Source organism: Trichechus manatus, unplaced genomic scaffold, assembly GCF_000243295.1.
Source record: "Trichechus manatus latirostris isolate Lorelei unplaced genomic scaffold, TriManLat1.0 scaffold00383, whole genome shotgun sequence".
NCBI classification, from domain to species: domain Eukaryota; kingdom Metazoa; phylum Chordata; class Mammalia; order Sirenia; family Trichechidae; genus Trichechus; species Trichechus manatus.
The window spans coordinates 19,466-39,758 of NW_004444319.1; the positions used below are offsets into that span (position 1 = coordinate 19,466).

The following is a 20,293-nucleotide window of genomic DNA, read 5'->3' on the forward strand; positions in this document are numbered from 1 at the left end:
ATCTAGTAGTTTCATGTATTTTCATTAATTTTCCTCATTTCTATTTCTTCCTGTTTTCTTTGCATGTAATTTTGAGGGTTTTCTATAAGTTTTCTCCTTGGTTTCTTAGTTCAGTGATTGCCATTGTTACCAATATATGTATGTACATATATTTGTGCCCAATTTAGAGCCTTGGTGGTGCAGTTGTTAACAGCTTGACTGCTAACTAAAAGGTCAGCAGTTTGAATCCACTAGCCACTCCTTGGAAACCCTGTGGGGGCAGTTCTACTCTGTCTTATAGGGTCACAATGAGTCACAATCCACTGGACGGCAACAGGTTTGGTTTTTTTGGTGCCCAATTTAGCATAGCATTACCTGAATCCCTAAAGTAAAAATTTACAGTAATTATTGGACTTAGCACATGCCTTACGTTTATTCCAGAATAAACACCTCTAACACCTCAGTTTTTAATCCACAAACGTATTCTTTATACTCCTTTTTCCCTGTTCTCTTCATCAGGTGCACTGCAAAGGCAAGCACGGAGTAGGCGGATTGTTTTCAGCAAGAGTCAAAAGGATGCCCTCCAAGCGTCATTTGAACAGAATCCTTACCCTGGTATAGTGTCCAGAGAAAAACTGGCCAAAGAAACTGGCATTCCGGAGTGTAAAATTCAGGTTGGCATTAAGTTTCTATTTCATTTTATCTCAGAGAAAAGCTTGGTAGAAAAGGAGGGCTAAGCGCTTTCTAGCAGTTCTCTTATATAAGTATTTTGCTTAGAAGATATTTCCTATTAGATAATGTTAAAAATAAAATAAAAACAAGAATAGTTTTATACCTTTTAGAACCGCTGAAAGTATTGAATGGATGTATTCACTGATGGTGGTAGGGTAAGGTACTTGTTCAGTATTTCCAGTTAAAGTGATAGATTATATTTGAGACTTTACTGACTTTAGGAAATGGGATCACCAAGATAAGTTATGGTGTCATGTTAATTGTTAGAATAGACACAACAGAATAATGATTAATATATAATTATGTAGAAACTTGGGGGTAAGAATTCACAGAATTTCTCAATTCTCAGGCTAGTTTTTCTTTTTAGTTAAATGTTTCAAATTTGACCTACACACCAGAGTGTTTGGAGCCAAATTCCCTATTCAATTACTTTAACAGTATTATTGATGTAAAAATAAAATCAATCTGAGTTTTTCCAGTTATCAAAGAGATAGCTTTATCAGAAGAAGAAGAAGAAGCAGTATTTTGAGTTCCAAAGAATAATAAAAATTACTTTTTTGGGGAAAATAATGAGTTCAGGGTTTTGCATCAAATATAATCTCCAATAAGCCATTGGGTGTAAGGGTTTCAGTCTAAACCTGGACAGTCTGCTGGGATATGGACAGAAGAAACTTTTGTTATCTCTGCATGCATCAGTTCTGGGTGGGGGAGATGGGATTTACACATATTCCATTACTGAAAGTACATCCTATAGGAATACTGGTGATTGGCTCACTGTGAGGCACTGGATCCATTTGAATTGATGGTGAGAAAGGAAAGTCTAGGAAACTATGTAGGATGAGAGTGGCTCTCCTATGCTTTTTGGTAATTTATACATTAGTTCAAATTTCCACCTGTTTTGAAGACTTCTTATCTGCAAGTATTTTGACTGATAGAGAGAAGAGATATAAACTTTTAGCCAAATATTTGGGATAGAAGAGTGGTTTAACAGATGTTGTTTGTTATCTTGGTCATCCAGTGCTGCTATAACAGAAATTCCACAAGTGGATGGCATTAACAAAGACAAATTTATTCTCTCACAGTTTAGTAGGCTACGAGTCCAAATTCAGGGCATCAGCTCCAGGGGGAGTCTTTCTCTCTCTGTCGGCTCTGGAGGAAGTTCCTTGTCATCAATCTTCCCTTGGTCGAGGAGCTTCTCAGGTGCAGGGACCTCGGGTCCTATGAATGCAGTCTGCTTCCAGTGCTGCTTTCTTAGTAGTATGAGGTCCCCTGCTCTCTGCTTGCTTTCCTTTCTGTTTATCTCTTGCAAGATAAAAGGTGGTACAGGCCACACCCCAGGGAAACTCCCTTTACATTGGATCAGGGATGTGACCTGAGCAAGGGTGTTACATCCTACCCTAATCCTCTTTAACACAATCTAATCTTGCCTAAATTTCTCATATGCAAGTTCAAGTTGAAACTGAAGAAAATTAGAACAAGTCCATGAGAACCAAAGTAGGACCTTGAGTATATCCCACCTGAATTTAGAGATCATCTCAAGAAAAAATTTGATTTGTTGAACAGTAGTGACCGAAGACCAGATAAGTTGTGGAATGACATCAAGGACATCATACATGAAGAAAGCAAGAGGTCATTAAAAAGACAGGAAAGAAAAAATGGATGTCAGAGGAGACTGAAACTTGCTTTTGAACGTCGAGTAGCTAAAGCAAAAGGCAGAAATGATGAAGTAAAAGAACTGAACAGAAGATTTCAAAGGGCAGCTTGAGAAGACAAAATAAAGTATTATAATGACATGTGCAAAGAGCTGGAGATAGAAAACCAAAAGGGAAGAACACACCTGACATTTCTCAATCTGAAAGAACTGAAGAAAAAATCCAAGCCTTGAGTTGCAATAGTGAAGGATTCTATGGGGAAAATATTAAACGATGCAGGAAGCATCAAAAGAAGATGGACAGAATACACAGAGTCATTATACTAAAAAGAACCGGTCGATGTTCAGCCATTTCAAGAGGTAGCATATGACCAGGAACTAATGGTACTGAAGTAAGAAGTCCAAGCTGCACTGAAAGCATTGGGGAAAAACAAGGCTCCAGGAATTGACAGAATATCAATTGAGATGTTTCAACAAATGGATGCAGCACTGGAAGTTCTCACTCATCTATGCCAAGAAATTTGGAAGACAGCTACCTAGCAAATCTACTGGAAGAGATCCATATTTATGCCTATTCCCAAGAAAGGTGATCCAACCATATGTGGAAATTAGCAAACAATATCATTAATATCACACTCAAGTAAACTTTTGCTAAAAATCATTCAAAAGCAACTGCAGCAGTATGTCAATAGGGAACTGCCAGAAATTCAAGCCGGTTTCAGAAGATGACGTGGAACCAGGGATATCATTGCTGAAGTCAGATGGATCCTGGCTGAAAGCAGAGAATACCAGAAAGATGTTTACCTGTATTTTATTGACTATGCAAAGGCATTCGATTGTATGGATCATAACAAATTATGGATAACATTGCAAAGAATGTGAATTCCAGAACACTTAATTATGCTCATGAGGAACCTGTACACAGATCAAGAGACAGTTGTTCAGACAGAACAAGGGGATACTGCGTGGTTTAAAGTCAGGAAAGGTGTGTGTCAGGGTTGCATCCTTTCACCATACCTATTCAATGTGTATGCTGAGCATATCTGAGAAGCTGGACTACATGATGAAGAAAGGGGCATCAGGATTGAAGGAAGATTCATTAACAGCCTGTTATATGCAGATGAGATAACCTTGCTTGCTGAAAGTGAAGAGGAGTTGAAGCACTTACTGGTGAAGATCAAAGACCACAGCCTTCAGTATGGATTACACCTCAACATAAAGCAAAAATCCTCACAAATGGACCCATAAGCAACATAATGATAAATGGAGAAAAGATTGAAGTTGTCAAGGATTTCATTTCACTTGGATCCACAATCAACACCCATGGAAGCAGCAGTCAGGAGATCAAAAGAGGCAATGCATCGGGCAAATCTTCTGCAAAAGACCTCTTTAAAGTGTTGAAAAGCAAAGATGTCACCTGGAAGACTAAGGTGCGCCTGACCGAAGCTATTGTGTTTTCAACTGCATCATATGCATGCGAAAACTGGACGATGAATAAGGAAGACCAAAGAAGAATTGACACCTTTGAATTGTGGTGTTGGCGAAGAATATTGACTATACCATGGACTGCCAAAAGAATGAACAAATATGTCTCAGAAGAAGTACAGCCCGAATGCTTCTTAGAAGGAAGGATGGCGAGACTACGTCTTACATACTTTGGACATGTTGTCAGGAGGTATCAGTCTCTGGAGAAGGACATCATGCTTGGTAAAGTACAGGGTCAACGAAAAAGAGTAGGACCCTCAACGAGATGGATTGACACAGTGGCTGCAACAATGGACTCAAGCATAACAACAATTGTGAGCATGGCGCAGGACTGGGCAGTGTTTTGTTCTGTGGTGCATAGGGTTGCTATGAGTCGGAACTTACTTGACGGCACCTAACAACAACAACAACAATCTTGCGTTATTAACCACAGGCAGAGATTAGGATTTACAACGCAAAGGAAAATCACATCAGATGACAAAATGGTAGACAATCACACAGTACTGGGAATCATGGCCTAACCAAGTTGACACATATTTTTGAGGGACACAGTTCAATCCACGACAGTTGTCTTTTAGGTTATAGTCTTCCCATGGATTATCAAAGTATTAAAAAAAATGCTCAGAAATGATTAGAAAGTATGAATGATAGTCTGACTCCATTAATGATAAACCAAACACAGAGTTCATTTGTTTCTTTAGTGACAATAGTTTCAAAGTGAGACGTTCGAGTTCCTTGGAATCTCCTTATTTTTCTTGTTTTTTGAATATTTTATTGTGCTTTTGGTGAAAGCTTACACAGCAAATTAGTTTCCCATTCAATAACTCATATACAAATTGTCCCATGACATTGATTGCAATCTTATCATTCTCCCCATTTCCACCCTGGGTTCCCTGTTTCCATTTATCCAAATTTTCTGTCCCTTCCTGCTTTTTCATTTTTGTTTTCAGGCAAATGTTGCCCTTTTGGTCTTGGATAGTTGATTGTTCTAAGGAGCACATTCTTCATGGGTGTTACTGTTCATTTTATAGGCCTGTCTACTGTCTGGCTGAAAGGTAACCTCTGGGAGTGGCTTCAGTTCCAAGTTAGAAGGGTGTCTCAGGGCTATAGTCTCAGGGGTTCCTCCAGGCTCTATCAGGACAGTAAGTCTGGTCTTTCTTATGAATTTGAATTTTGTTCTACATTTTTCTTCCACTCTAACCAGGACCTATTATTGTGTTCCTGGTCAGAGTGGTAGTGGTGATAGCAGGGCACCATCTAGTTCTTCTGGTCTCAAGCTGAAGGAAGCTGTGGTTCATGTGGGCCATTAGTCCTTTGGACTAATTGCTTCTTTGAATCTTTGGTTTTCTTCATTCTCCTTTGCCTCCAGACAGGAGGAGATCAATAGTTGTATCTTAGATGGCCACTCTCAGCTTTTAAGATCCCAGATGCTACTTACCAAAATAGGATGTAGAACATTATCTTTATGAACTGTGGTATGCCAATTGGCCTAGATGTTCCCTAAGTCTATGGTCCTTAGCCTTCAAGCCCAGTCACTAAGTCTGATGAAATATTCAGTTATGTCTAAGAAGTTTCCATAACTGTGCCCTCTGTTATATATATGAATATCCATGCTGCACATACAAATATGTATGTATAAATATCCACAACCATAACTATATATGCACACAGGTGTTCTCCTGTATGACAGTAACACCTATTTAGCATGCATATTTACATAAATATCCCCTTGTAAATTACTGTTTGTTATTACAGTTGTTGCAGGATTAAGTATGTTATAGTATTTGCCGTAGTTGCCCTATATTCCTGCTTACCTCTCAGTATCTTCTTTTGCCTTGGTCAGGTTGTGCTGACATCCCCCAAATAGTGTATTGCCTTTCCCTTCACCAGAATTAATGCATTTCTAGTATCTAGTTAGTATTTCTCCCTTCCTCCCTGCCCCATCCCTGGTAGCTATCAAAGAATGTTTCTCTCTGTGTGTAAACCTTTTCTTGATTTTTTATAATAGTGGTCTCATACAATATTTGTCCTTTTGTAATTAACATATTTCACTCAGCATAATGTCCTACAGGTTCATTCATGTTGTGAGATGTTTCCTGGATTCATCATTATTCTTATGGTTGTGTAGTATTCCACTGTGTATATTTACCACAGTCTGTTTACCCATTCATCCGTTGATGGACGCTTAGGCTGTTTACATCTTTTTGCTATTGTGAATAATGCTGCAGTGAACATGGGTGTGCATGTGTCTATTTGTGGCACAGCTCTTATTTCTCTAGGATGTATACCTAGGAGTGGAATTGCTGGATAATATGGCATTTCTATTTCTAGCTTTTTAAGGGAGTGTCATACCATTTTCCATAGTTGTTGTACCATTTTACTTCTCGCCAGCAGTATATAAGAGCTCCAGTCTCTCCACAACCTTGTCAGCATTTGTTGTTTTCTGTTTTTTTGACCAGTGTCATTATTGTCCCATTGAAATAGCATGTTATTGTAGTTTTCATTTGCATCTCTCTAATGGCTAATGATTGGAAAACATTCATGTGTTTGTTAGCCACCTGAATGTCATCTTTGGTGAAGTGTCTGTTCATGTCCTTTGCTCATTTTTTAATTCGATTGTTTGTCTTTTTGTTGTTGAGAAGTTGAAACTTTCTATAAATTTTAGGGATTAGACCCTTGTCAGATATGCCATTGCCAAAAAATGTTTTCGCAGTGTGTAGGTTCTCTTTTTACTCTTTTGGAGAAGTGTTTTGATGAGCATAAGTATTGAATTTTTGGGAGGTCCCAGTTATCTAGTTTATCTTCTGCTGTTTGTGCATTTTTAGTTATGTTTGATAGTCTATATATGACATAAATTAGGGTTCCTATTGTCCCTGTGTATTCTTCTGTGAACTTTATAGTTTTAGGTTTTTAATCCATTTTGAATTAGTTTTTGTGTATAGTGTGAGGTATGGATCCTGTTTCATTTTTGTGTAAATGGATATCCAGTTTTGCCAGCACTTTTTGTTAAAGAGACCATCTCTTCCCCATTTAATGGACTTTGACCCTTTGTCGAGGTCAGGTGTCCATAGGTGGATGGATTTACTTCAGGGTTCTCAATTCTGTTCCATTGGTCTATGTATTGGTCATTGTACCAGTACTAGGCTGTTCTGACTACCGTGGCTGTATAGTAGGTTCTGAGATCAAGAAGTGTGAGGCCTACTTTGTTCTTTTTCATTATTGCTTTGTTTATCCAGGGCCTCTTTCCTTTCCATATAAAGTTAGTGATTAGCTTTTCCATCTCGTTGAAAAATGCTGTTGGGATTTGAATCAGGATTGCATTATATCTAAATATCACTTTGAAATTTTCACCATGTTGAGTATTCCTTTCCAAGAACATGGTATGTTTTTACATTTATGTAGGTCTCTTTTGGTTTCTTACAGTAGTGCTTTGTAGTGTTCTTTGTATAAGTCTTTCACGTCCCTGGTTAGGTTTATTCCTAAATATTGTATCTATCTGGGGACTATTATAAATGATATTGTTTTACTGATTTCCTTTTCAAAGTACTCTTTGTTACCGTAGAGGAATGCATGTTGATTTATACCCTATCACTTTACTGAATCTTTCTATTAGTTCCAGTAACTTTCTTGTGGAATCTTGGGGATTTTCTGTGTATAGGATGTCATCTGTGAATAGGGATACTTTTACTTTTTCCTTACCAATTTGGATGCTCCTTATTTCCCTTTCTTGTCTTATTTCTCTAGCTCGTGCTTCCAACACAACATTGAATAAGAGTGATGATGAAGGTTATCCTTGTCTGGTTCCTGTTCTCAAGGGGAATGCTTTCAGTCTCTCTCCATTGAGAATGTTGGTTGTTGGTTTTGTATATATGTTGGTTTTGTATATATGCCCTTAATTATGTTGAGGAATTTCCCTTCTATTCCTATTTTGCTGAGAGTTTTTATCAGTAAAGGGTGTTGCATTTTACCAAATGCTTTTTCTGCATTGCTTGATGTGATCATTTTCCATTGTTTTATTTACGTGGTGAATTACATTTTTGATTGTCTAATGTTGAACTATGCTTGCATACCTGGTATGAATCCCACTTGGTCATGATGTATTTTTTTTTTGATATGCTGTTGAATTTTTTTTTTTAAAGCAAAAAGAAAGTTTTTTTTTGGCATATTTTCAAAGAGGCAAAAAGTCGGAAATGCACAAGCATACTGCCACAACCATGTCTGTCCAAGTCCAAGGAACATTACAGAATATCAAAAGTGGAAAAATGGACAAGCATGCTGCCAGAGCCATTCTTTCCAAGTCCGAGGAACAATACAGAATCATCAGTATATAATAACATTACAAATGTGTAAAATCATCGAAAGCTTCATCTTTTCACATATTGGCAAAAAACTGCCAAATCACTGATTCTACGTTTTGAATTGTCTTTCTCAATAATCATTGGTACAGGTTTCAGTAATGACAGTCAGGAGGGTCTTCATTTGTCCAATAAATCTTACTATTCACTAAATGCTAATAGAAAAAGATACGAGTGGAAAATATGTGGGTCTTTTGGGCTGTTTATGATTTGTTTATTTGAAAGTTTCCCTAAAAGATGTTTTCCAAGATTGTCCTAGCTATTGTCTTTATACCTCAGGGACAAGTTGATGTGTCCTTGTGAGTCCAGCTCCTGCTAGGTCACATTCTTTATACTCAAGGACAGGGAATAATGGCTCCAATATTATCTCCTAAATCATTCCCTCCTTTCGATTGGAGATTGGAGATAACACATCGATGATCAATATCTGGACTTAATCAGGCTCCTAAAAGGCGGCCATGGACGCCTCTTTAAACTCACAGTGCTGGTTTTCCACCAGATACTATCTGGTTCTTCACCAGGACCTTAAGTAAGAGCGACTTTCTCATCAATCACATTGCCGAAATGAGCAGATTCAAGATACATTTTAGCTTGAGGCTTTCTTTTGCCTTTTAAGTGTGTAAGACAATAGAAAATAAGTTTTATTATGCCCAATACTATCAGGATGCAGACTAAGAATATTACTATTCTTTGCAATAGTGATCTATCCCACGTACTTATTCCTGATGGTAACCAACCAAATAAATCTGGCGTTTGTGAGGGTGTTATAGTATGTAACCAAGTAGCTTGCTGCCTAATTCTATGTATATCCTGTTCTACTTCTTCTGTGTTATTTATCCAACTGCAACAAGAGGTATTTGCTACAGCACAGACTACCTTCTTGGGCTAATAAAAAAATCTAAGGCTATTCTGTTATATCATACCACCTTGGCTTAATGTGGTCAGAGATTGCCGTTGTGCTTCCATCCCATTAGCAACTTTGTCTGCTATTTGTGATTGATAAATCTCTTAAAGATTTCCGCCAATTCAACTACCCCATAAGTAGGAATTAAAGCTCTTAGAAATGACCAGGCCCACTCTGAGTGTTGGAACAATGGGTTTTCTTCTTATGCTCATTTTACAATTAGTAACAAAACATTACCTTTCCAAATATTTACTAGCATCATTACCATGAATATCTAAAGATAAACCTAAAGTTCCCAAAGTGTATTTCCCATGCATTTGCCAGGAATCTAAACAAGAGATTGCCCATGTAAATACACTGTCAGTTGGAAAGGGATCATCTAGACTAGTATAGTTGGGTCCACCACATAAAAACATATATCTATAAGGAACACTGAAAGTTTGTCTAGAGAAAACAGAAGGTATACAAAAATTTACATGTGACAACCAAATTTCCATTAGAGAATTCATGATTAGCAAGGTAATACAGGATGGACCTCTCCTGTTGGAGGTCTTCAGTTAAGCTATTTAAAACATACTAAGTGTTTCTCCCAAGGGCAAGCTGCCCCTCCTTGATTTGCCTATTAACAGTCCTGGGTCACTTTCTCAGAAGCAGAAGTGGAGCCTAAGACAAAATGGAGTCTGAGCCATGAGGTCGATCTCCTCTGAGACCTTGGTTTCTGTAAGATACATAATTTTCTGCATAACAGGGAGGTGAAAGTTTGATTACAAACGTTAGACAGGCATTTCATACAATGTCTTGAAAACTAACTAAACTCAATACTGTTTTACCCTAAACGTAGCTGTCAGTCTGATCTTTGGTGTCAGTTTACCAAAACAGATTGAATTCTTAAAAAAAAAAAAAAAAAAAAAAAAAAAAATTAATTTTTAAAAAAAAAAAAAAAAAAAAAAAAAATAGCACAACGCCCAGAGCAAAACAATCTCACTAGTTTATCTGGACCACTGTTTGACTCAAAAGTGGCTTCAGGAACCAGTTTTTGTTGTTGATGTTTTTCACAAAGCTTGAGGTTCAAAAGGACACCCAAAGGCAATGGCCTGTGTGGGTTACCCCAACCTCCATGAAAGCCAGAAATCTAGATTCCTGGAGTGTTACAACTCTGTCATCATTCCCTCCTTTGAATCATAATCCTGCTATAAAAGCTTTGGTCAGAAACGTTCATTAAATGGTAGTTGGGCACCATCTGGGTTTTAAGATCCAGGTACCATATATATGCTGTTGAATTCCATTGGCTAGAATTTTGTTGAGGATTTTTGCTATTATATTCATTAGGGTTATTGGTCAGTAATTTTTTTTTAAAAATTTTTTTTATGTCTTTGCCTGGCTGCAGTGCCCTGGTGGCACAGTAGTCAAGCATTTGGCTGCTAACCAAAAGGTCAGCATTTTGAATCCACCAGCTGTTCCTTGGAAACCCTATGGGGCAGTACTACTCTGTCCTATAGGGTCACTATGAGTCAGAATCGACTCGACGACAGCGGGGGTGCCTGGCTCCAGTATCAGGGTTATGCTGGCTTTGTATAATGAATTAGGCAGTATTCCTTCATTTTCTATGTTCTGGAATAGTTTGAGTAGAGTTGATGTCAGCTCTTCTCTGAATGTTTGATAGAATTCTCCAGTGAAGCTGTCTGGGCCAGGGCTTTTTATTTTGTTGGGAGTTTTTTTTAATGACCTCTTCAATTTCTTCATTTGTTATGGGTCTGTTCAAATTTTCTACCTCAGTTTGCATTAGTTTATGTAAGTGGTATGTTTCTAGAAATTTGTCCATTTCCTCCAGGTTTTCAAATTTGTTGTAGCATAATTTTTCATAATCTGTTATGATCCTTTTTATCTCAGTTGGTTCTGTTGTAATGTCATCCATCTCATTTCTTATTTAAGTTATTTACATCTTTTCAATTCTTTTCCTTTGTCAATTTGGCCAGTGTTTTGCCGATTTTATTGATCCTTTCAAAGAAACAGCTTCTAGTCTTGTTGATTCTTTCTATTGTTTTTTGGTTTTGTTTCTTTCTGCTCTAATCTTAATTATTTCCTTTCTACTGATGACTGTGGACTTCTTTTGCTGCTATTTTCCTATTTGATCGAGTTGTAGGATTAAGCTATTGATTCTGGCCTTTTCTTCTTTTTTAATGTGTACATTTATTGCTATAAATTCTCTGAGCACTGCTTTTGCCGTGTCCCAAAGGTTTTGGAATGTTGTGTTTTCATTCTCATTTGATTCTGGGAATTTTTAAATTTCATTTTTAATTTCTTCTATTACCCAGTGGTTTTTTAAACAAGATGTTATTCTGTTTCTTTGTATTTGATTTTTTTTCCTCGTTCTTCCTATTGTGGATTTCTAGTTTGATAAGGTGATCAGAGACAATGCTTTGTATTATTTTGATGTTTTTTTAAATTTATTGAGGCTTACTTTATGGCCTAAAATATGGTCTATTCTGGAGAATGATCCATGTGCATTGGAGAAGTATGTGTACTTTGCTGCTATTGAGTGAAGTGTTCTGTATATATCTATGAGGTCAAGTTGGTTGATTGTGTTATTCAGATCTTCTGTATCTTTGTACAGTTTCTTTCTAGTTGTTCTGTCCTTCACTGAAAGTGATGTGTTACAGCCACCTACTATTATTCTTAGTTAGAGTTTGTTTTATGTATTTTGGAATTCTGTCAGGGGGTGTGTAACTGTTACGGTTATGTCCCCTTGGTGGATTGACCCTTTAATCATTATGTAATACCCTTCCTTGTCCCTTAGGGAACCCTGGTGGTGCAGTGGTTAAGAGAATGGCTGCTAAGTTTGAATCCACCAGCAGCTCCTTGGAAACCCTATGGGACAGTTCTACTCTGTCCTGTAGGTTTGCTATGAGTAGAAATCGACTCAACGGCAGTGGTTTTTTTTTTTTTGGCCCCTTATGACGGATGTTTCCTTACAGTCTATTTTATCAGAGATTAATATTGCCACTCTTGCTTTTTTTTGGTTACTGTTTGCTTGATATATTTTTTTTCCATCCTCTGATTTTTAGCCTATTTATATCTTTGTGTCTAAGGTGTATCTCTTGTAGGCAACATATTGATGGGTCATCTTTTTTTATCCACTCTGCCACTCTCTGTCTCTTGACTGGTGTATTTAAACCATTTACATTCAGTGTGATTATTGATAGGCATGGATTTACTGCTGTCATCTTGCTATGCTTTTTTTTTTTGTGTGGTGTTGACAGTTTCTTTGTTCCACCTAATTTTCTGTGCTGTCTTCTTTTTGTTTATGGATTTTCTTTTCTTTATTGTTGCTAATTTCATGTTTACTGAGTCTTTATGATTTTCTTCTTTTTTATTTTGGTGAGTAGGTTTTTGATTTCCTTGTGTGGTTACTCTGAAATTTACCTTTATCTTCCTAAGTTTAAAACAATCTGTTATTTCTTGATATTGCCTTGACGTCTCCATATGGAAGTTCTATGGCTACACCATTTATTCCCTCTTTTTGTTTTAAAGTTGTCATTGTTTACAAATCGGCATGTCTCGTTCCTGTTTTCAGTGTTGTAGCTTTGTTTTAGTTTTGAGAATTCTTTATCTGGGTTGCTATCTGAGTGATGCTGTCATATGTCTTAATCTCACATTGTTGTCTGATGTTATTTGTTCTCTGTCTGAAGGAACTCCTATAATATTTTTGTAAGGTTGATCTGGTTTTTACAAATAAAAACCTGAATTTATGCTTATCTGGGAATATGCTAGTTTCACCATCATATATGAGAGACACTTTGCTGTATGTATGATTTTTGGTTGGCAATTCTTTTATTTCAGAGTTTTGTATATGTCATCCTATTGCCTTCTTGCCTGCATGGTTTTTGCCGAGAAATCAGAGTTTAGTCTTATTGGTTCTCCTTTGTAGGTGACATTTCATTTTTTCCAAGCTGCTCTCAGGATCCTTTGTCTTTGAAATTGATTGTGATGTATCTTGGTGACTTCCTTTTGGGGTGTATCCTGTATGTGGTTCGTTGAGCTTCTTGGATGGAAATTTTCTCATCTTTCATGATTATTAGAGAAGTTTTCTGCGAGCAAATCTTCAAAAATTCTCTCTGTCCCTTTTTTGTCTCCTCCAGCTCTAGAATATCAATCATGTGTAAATTATTCCTCTTGATAGTGTCCCATATAACCCTTAGGCTTTGTTCATTTTTCTTCATTCTTTTTTCCTGATAGTTCCTCAAATAAATTAGTGTCAAGGAATTTGGCCTCTATTTCACTGATTCTTTCTTCCTTTGACTCAATTATACTTCTATGTCCTTCCATTGAGTTAACTATTTCTGATATTTTGTTGTTAATCTTTTGAATTTCTAGTTGCTGTTTTCCTATGGTTTCTAATTGTCTGTTTTGTCATTTTGTTCTTGTATTGTTTTTCTGAATTATTCTAGAATTTTGTCTGCGTTTCCCTTAATCTCTTTGAGGATTGTATATATAAGTCTTGAATTTCCTTAGAAGATTGTTCCACTACAATTTCTTCCTCAGGAAGGTATTCTGCTGCTTTATTTTGGTCACTTGCTTGAGCCATCATGTCCTGCTTCTTTATATGATTTGATATTGTCTGTTATTAAGGCATGAGGGTGTTATTTTATTGATTGATTGTGTTTGTTTGCTTCATCCTGATTTTTTGTTTTGTTTTGATATATCTGGGTGGGCAGGGTGGGCGTGCTGCACTGGACATTAGTCTGGTGGCAAGGCAGCACTACCACCTGTCTCTGGGTGGGTGGGGCAGTGGCTGCCAGTGTGAGTTCAGGTCTCTGTTTGCTAGTTATGTGGGACATCTGAGGGTGGGCTGGGCAGGCATTGGCCATTGCTTGTCAGTCCAGCAGCACAGGAGCGGGTGATGGCACTTCCTGAGTGGGTGGGACAGCGAGTGTGGGGGGTGGGAGGGACAAACGAGAATGCAGGAGTGCGTTCTTCTCTGCTCACCTTGTCAGCAGGCAGGGTTGAGTGGCAGGTGAACAGACGCATGAAAGCACACTCTCTGCTGCTCTTTGGGTTGATGGGTGGGGGTGGGTGGCAGGAGTGTGGGAGCATGCTATGCTACTTGCCAAGTCAGTGGGTGAGGGTAGGTGACGGGCAAATGGGGACATAGTAGTGCACTTGCCACTGTTCACTGGGTTGGGTGTGGGTGGCAGAGAAGTGAGCATGTGGGAGCATGCTTACCACCACTCAACAGGGCAGGGATGTGGGTGGTGGGCAAGCAGACAAGCAGAAGCAATCTTGCTGCTGCTTACCTGATCAACAGGCAGGAGTTGTTTGTGGATGAGCAGGGGCATGGTAGCATGCTTACTGTTGCTTGTCAGGCGGGCTGTGGGGTGGCAGATGGGACTGGGTGAGGGAGAAATGTAGGCTTGTATTATGGTCCCCAGGCAGGTGGGGTGGCAGGGATATGGCGTTTTCTGCTGCTAATGATCAGCAGTGGGAGAGGAGGGAGAGCGTGCTCCTCTGTTCATCTGATGTGGGTGCCTGGGCACGTTCCACTGGCTGCAGCCAGCAGTTGGGACCTGGCCCTGAACAAGTGTCAGGAGAGGGTGTTGCCTGGAGTCTGGTTGGGTAAGTGACCTCCTGCTGACACTCTATGGATCCGTTACTCTGTATGCATCATCCACCCTAATGATCAGGGATTGCTGCTGGTGAGTATACCTGTCTCTGGATCCTGGCTCCCTCCTTACTCTGTGGACACCAGGATCTCAGGAGCTCTCACCCTCCTTCCTGTGCTTTCCCTCTTTAGATCTGGATCATGTTCTGTTTACCTTACTTCACTCTGGGTATGTCTACACAGTTTCTTTGTCTCTTACTAGGAATTCCATGATGTTGCTTTCCTGAACTACTCACCTGGGGTTGCTACTGGCTTTGTCTCAAGATAGCCATGCTGTGCCAGGATGGCTGACAGGACATCTTCACTCCGTATCACTCCTCGTTTTCTGCCTTTGTTCAATTTCTTCTTCTAGTCGGTGTTTGATTCAATTCTTTATCCTTCCTTTTGATGTTCAGGGTTCCAGGATTGTCATCTGCATCTCTTTCACCTCATTTCTTGTGTATTTGCTGTAGAGCGATGGCATGGTGTGGCTGAGTAAGCTGCAATCTTGGCTCCACTCCAGGAGTCTCCTTATTGATAACTGATTCTGAGATGAAATAAGAGATAAATGAATGAGTGCTAGCTCAGCAGTTTGTGTCAGCCAACTTTGCCTTTCTGTTTAAAGCAATTCTTATCAGAGATCATGTCCACATATATTGGGTGTTATGAAATGGTGTTGCTTATGAGAAGATGTCAGGGGCCAAGAAAAGGCTGTTCCTTTGGAAGACCAAACAGTGTCTCTTAAATCAGAGAAATTTACTTTGGATACCATAAGGATGACCAAAAAAAAAAAAAAAAAAAAAACTGATTTAAATTGATAGCAGATTGTGTGCTGTCCTGAATTTTATCCTAACATGCTGAGATAATGACATCATTCCTAGCGTACTACATTGCCTGTCTCTTATGGATATTTCCCCAAAGGGCAAATTGCCAAATACATTTTTTATTGGACTTGATGCTTGCTCTGGTGCAGACTGAGTTGTGTGATTCTCACTTTTTTTTTTCATTTAGATTTGGTTTCAAAACCACAGACGGAGTCATCGAAGACAGAAACAAATGGAGTCTGGATGCTCCTTTGGGGAAGATCAGGGACAGGATAAGCTTCAGTCTAGGACTCAAGGTAAGGAGCCACCAGTCTAAATGCAATTTCTCAATGGATCCCATGGACAGTAGAAACCACTCTGTATGTTGTACCCAAATACTCCACAAGAATACTTAGGATAAGAACAAAATATAGCTTGTTCTGGACACCCTAACGTCAGAGACATAAACATTGTCCAAACATTTGGCTGTGACAGGCCAGTTCTTAGCAAAGAAAACTTGGATTTCTGATCCTGCTGCTGCTAGGAAGTGAAGCCTCCTCGTCTCTGTCACTCTGAGGTTTTATTCTAAGGGTAGAACAGGATGATGTGTTCCTCAAGGGGGTGTAGAAGGAGTAAAAGTGGTTAGAATGATATTCAAAAATTGGTGTTTGGTGTTTTAATGTGAAAGCTGGCTTAAAAGCCCTCTTTTGTACCTGTGTTCTCCTTTACCAAAAGAAGCCAGACGAAGTCGAACATCCATCACAAGTACTCAGAAGAGCATCCTAGTTCAAGCCTTTGAGAGGAATCAGTACCCTAATATTGCTATCAGGGAAGAACTGGCTCGACAAACAGAGATTCCAGAGTCAAGTATTCATGTAAGTTCTAATGCTATGGCACCACATTTGTCTCCCCTAGAAATATTTCCCCCCGAGATGTTGCGTGGTGTATTTGGTTTATTTGGGTTATCACAGTGGTCTAAGGCAACGGTATGAGGTGGTAAACACCTGGCACTGCAAGTTACAGTCCTGCAAAAGGAAACATTTTAAAACCCACCTACCAGTGGGGCATACACTCTGAAACAATAGAAGGAAAAAAGTGGGAAAATGTGAAAGTTAATACTATTTTGGAAACATCCTCTATGTCAAGGTTTCTAAACTTTGGCAATATTGTCATTTGGGGCTGAATAGTTCTTTGGTTTGAGGAGTTGTTCTGTGCATGGTGGAAAGTTATTCAGCATCACAGATGCCAGTATAGCCCCTGTCCCTATTATTCTAGCTGTGATGACTGACAAAACCTATACACTGTTGCCAAGTGACCTCCAGTTGAGGAGTAAAAATTGCTCTTGTTGAGTACCTTCTCTCCCTTTGTTAAATGTTACAGAATTATGAAGCACACTCATAGGATAATCTACACAGAAACTCTCAAACACTATTAATCATGTTGATAAAGTTATGAACATATTTATAAATGTGTGTCTAAGACACGTATTGTCTTAAACACATCAGCAAAGAGGAAAAATGTCAACCTTGTCAAGGCAGCTTGTTTGCATATCAAGTGTTGAAATTAAAGGGTATATTCTGGAAACTATACCTGTTCAACCAACTGGAGTTTCCCTTTCATCTATAGTTGATAGTGGGGTGTGCCATGATCTCAATTTGTCTGCTTGTATTATATAAATGGAACATATGGACCAAATTTATTAATTTCAACTCCAGAACACTTTGTTAAGAAAATTTGTGACACAGTAGATGATTTTCATATGGATCACAGAATTGCCAAGAGGAGGAAAGATTTGTTTTTTTAATAATTTATTTTATTTATTTTTGTTGTTGTTGAGAATATACACAGCAGAACATACACTAATTCAACAGTTTCTACATGTACAATTCAGTGACAGTGATTACATTCTTGGAGTTGTGTAGCCATTCTCACCTTCCTTTTCTGAGATATTCCTCCTCCATTAACATAAACTCACTGCCCCCTAAGTTTCCTAGATAAACTTTTGAGTTGCTGTTGTCAATTTTATTCCATACAGATAGATCTTGAAAGAACATAATGCTCAAGGCAGACATTTTTTACTAGTTAATCTAAACTATTTTTGGTTTTAAGAAGACTTTAGGGATATTTTTGGTTTCAGTTTTAAAGATTATTTCAGGGAAACAGTTTTGGGGATTCATAAACCTCCATGGATCCAGAAAATCTGGATTCCATGAGAATTTTAAATTCTGTTCTGCATTTGGCTTCTTTTGATCAGGACTCTTCTATAGAATCTTTGATCAGAAGGTTCAGTAATGGTAGCAGGACACCATCTAGTTCTTCTGGACTCATGTCAAAGGAGGCAGGTTGTTCATGGAAGCAATTAGCCACACATTCCATTTCAAGAGGGGAAAAATTTAAAGGAATTATGATTGTGTGTGAACATGATGATCTCTGGGCTGGGGTGATGGATTTCCAAATATATGCCTTACAATACAAATAAGACTAATAATAAATTATAGAGTTATAGAAAAATGAAAACAAAAAAGAAGGGCCGTGTAGAGTGATAAAAGCCTGATATTCTAATAAATCAATGCAGAATACATCTCAAGGCAAAAAACAAAAACAAAAAAACAAGCAAACAAGCAAAACAAGAACAAAATCTGTTGCCATTGACTCAATTCCAACTCATGGTGACCCCATGTGTTTCAGAGAAGAACTGCTCCATAGAACTTTCTTGGCTGTAATCTTTATGGAAGCAGAGCACCAGGCTTTTCTACTGTGGTGCCACTGGGTGGGTTCAAACCATGTATGCACCAGACACCCCTTGGCAATTCTATGGGGGCAGTTCTACTCTGTTGTATAGGGTCGCTATGAGTTGGAATCAACTCGACAGCAATGGTTTTTTGTTTTTTTTTTTAACCTTGGTTGAGTAGTTAAGCACAAATCATTTAGGTCACCTAGTGTCTTACATCTCAAACACGAGTAAATTGCTTTTAATTTGGACATACTTTAAAAGACCAAATGTTATATATTGTATTACCCTGAGATTAGCTTTGTAGAAATAACCCCTTTGCTTTACAGTGTATGAAATATAGAGCTGGAATCTCTTATGTCTTCACATGTCCCTGTCTCCCTATTCTGCACCTAGAAATGGTTCCGGAATCAAAGAATGCGACACCCAAAAGGACAGAGTACAAGAAAACATGTGAATTCCTTGACAGTTGACCTAAATTTGAGTGTTCAGCAGGACCAAAGCAACCATTCCACTGTACGAAGCACGTTTCATCATTTTCCTCCCTCTAATTCTTTCAGCAGGAACCAAACACTTACACCTGCTCTTCTTCTGTCCTACATGTCTTTTGCTCCTTGGGATCCCAAGCACCCAATTGTGAGCCAAGCACCAGGTGTCATGATGGTCCAGCCCACCCAGACTCTTCAGAGAGGAGAGAATTCTCATAGCCCTCTGACACTTTTGAATCACTTGTCAATCAGTGATCTGAGAAGGGGGCTCTTAGATACTCAGACTCCTTCCTGGCCCCAATGCCAAGGAAAATGCCCTGATCACAACGAACACAATGGACTGGCAGGATTGCACATCCAGCACTATTCTCAGCCACAACCTGATAACAAAAAACAAAAATGGTGGGATCAAAGTCAGCAAGACCTAGCTCTCATTACACAATACTGGGATGAGATGTGCCAGGCTCTGATAGCTGAATGGGAACCTCCTGAAGGGACACTGTGGCCTCCAGGATTCCCTGAGATGGATCTGTGACAGCATCAGTTTGAGAGCCCTGTCCTTCATTGACCAACCGCACCAGTAAGGGGTAGAAACCTCAAGCTTTATAGATCAACATCTCATCTGTCAAACAGATCAAAGACACAACCCTTTGCATTTGGATCCACAGAAGGAGGCCCCTCCACAATCTGAACCACCACTCAGTGTAGATGATTTTCAGGTTTCCTCCACATGCTGCGAAGGTCACCAAGACCTCAGAAGAGGAAGATGTCATTCTGATGTTCCTGGTCCTGGCCTCCTCTTCTTTGATTGGAATCAGAATGATTTAAGGGACAATGAACAACGAGGATGTCACAATCAGGAGCAAGATTAAAGCAGGAAGAAAGACAAATCACTTGGAAACCCAAATGGAGGCTTTTACTCTGTCCTGTGGGCAGTGCTTGCCTTCTGTATTCACCTCATTATCTAAATGACGGTTTCAAATCTTCATTCTGCATCAGGAGGCACAACAGGCACCAGGCAGCAGACACATACTCTGAATCCTTGATGGACAAAAGTATTTTCTGCAGTCATCACCTCCTGGCCAGTCTGGACAACTAGTAAACTCTAACTGAACTCAGGCTAAGAAAATGGTTCTAACAGGGACACATCTGCCATTATTTCCCTTCTGGCAATATGAGAAGTCAAATGGAAATGAGTTTGATGTGTAGAAAACAAGAGGATGCTGTATTTCCTGATGATGTGAGTTCATAAAATTGAGTGTTTTCCTATCTCTGAGGGTTGGAGTTGGGAAGTGGAGATTACCTCAGTAACCATCAATAAGAAAATGATTAAATAGCTTATGATATACCCAAAATACTAAGTACTCTTCATTTATAAATGTATTTTTTTCTCTTAATCATTTAAAAAGTCCAGAAAACTACAAGTAAAATTACAACAGCAACACCATGTCATCACTGAGAAAAGTCTGTTGATGTTACTATGGTGACCCCATGTGTTACAGAGAAGAACTGCTCCATAAGGTTTTC

At 38.8% G+C, this 20,293-nt stretch overlaps 1 protein-coding gene across 1 annotated transcript in view; it reads left to right on the plus strand.

The window, feature by feature from the left end:
* The window catches only part of LOC101344357 (double homeobox protein 4C), a 20,148-nt gene extending 781 nt beyond the window's left edge, over positions 1-19,367 (plus strand). Inside the window, 4 exon segments of the mRNA XM_012559908.2 lie at positions 499-653; positions 15,756-15,868; positions 16,272-16,422; positions 18,675-19,367. Of these exon segments, the coding sequence (XP_012415362.2) occupies positions 499-653; positions 15,756-15,868; positions 16,272-16,422; positions 18,675-19,334 (1,079 nt within the window). The 3' untranslated portion in view covers positions 19,335-19,367.
* Positions 19,368-20,293: the final 926 nt, after the last annotated feature.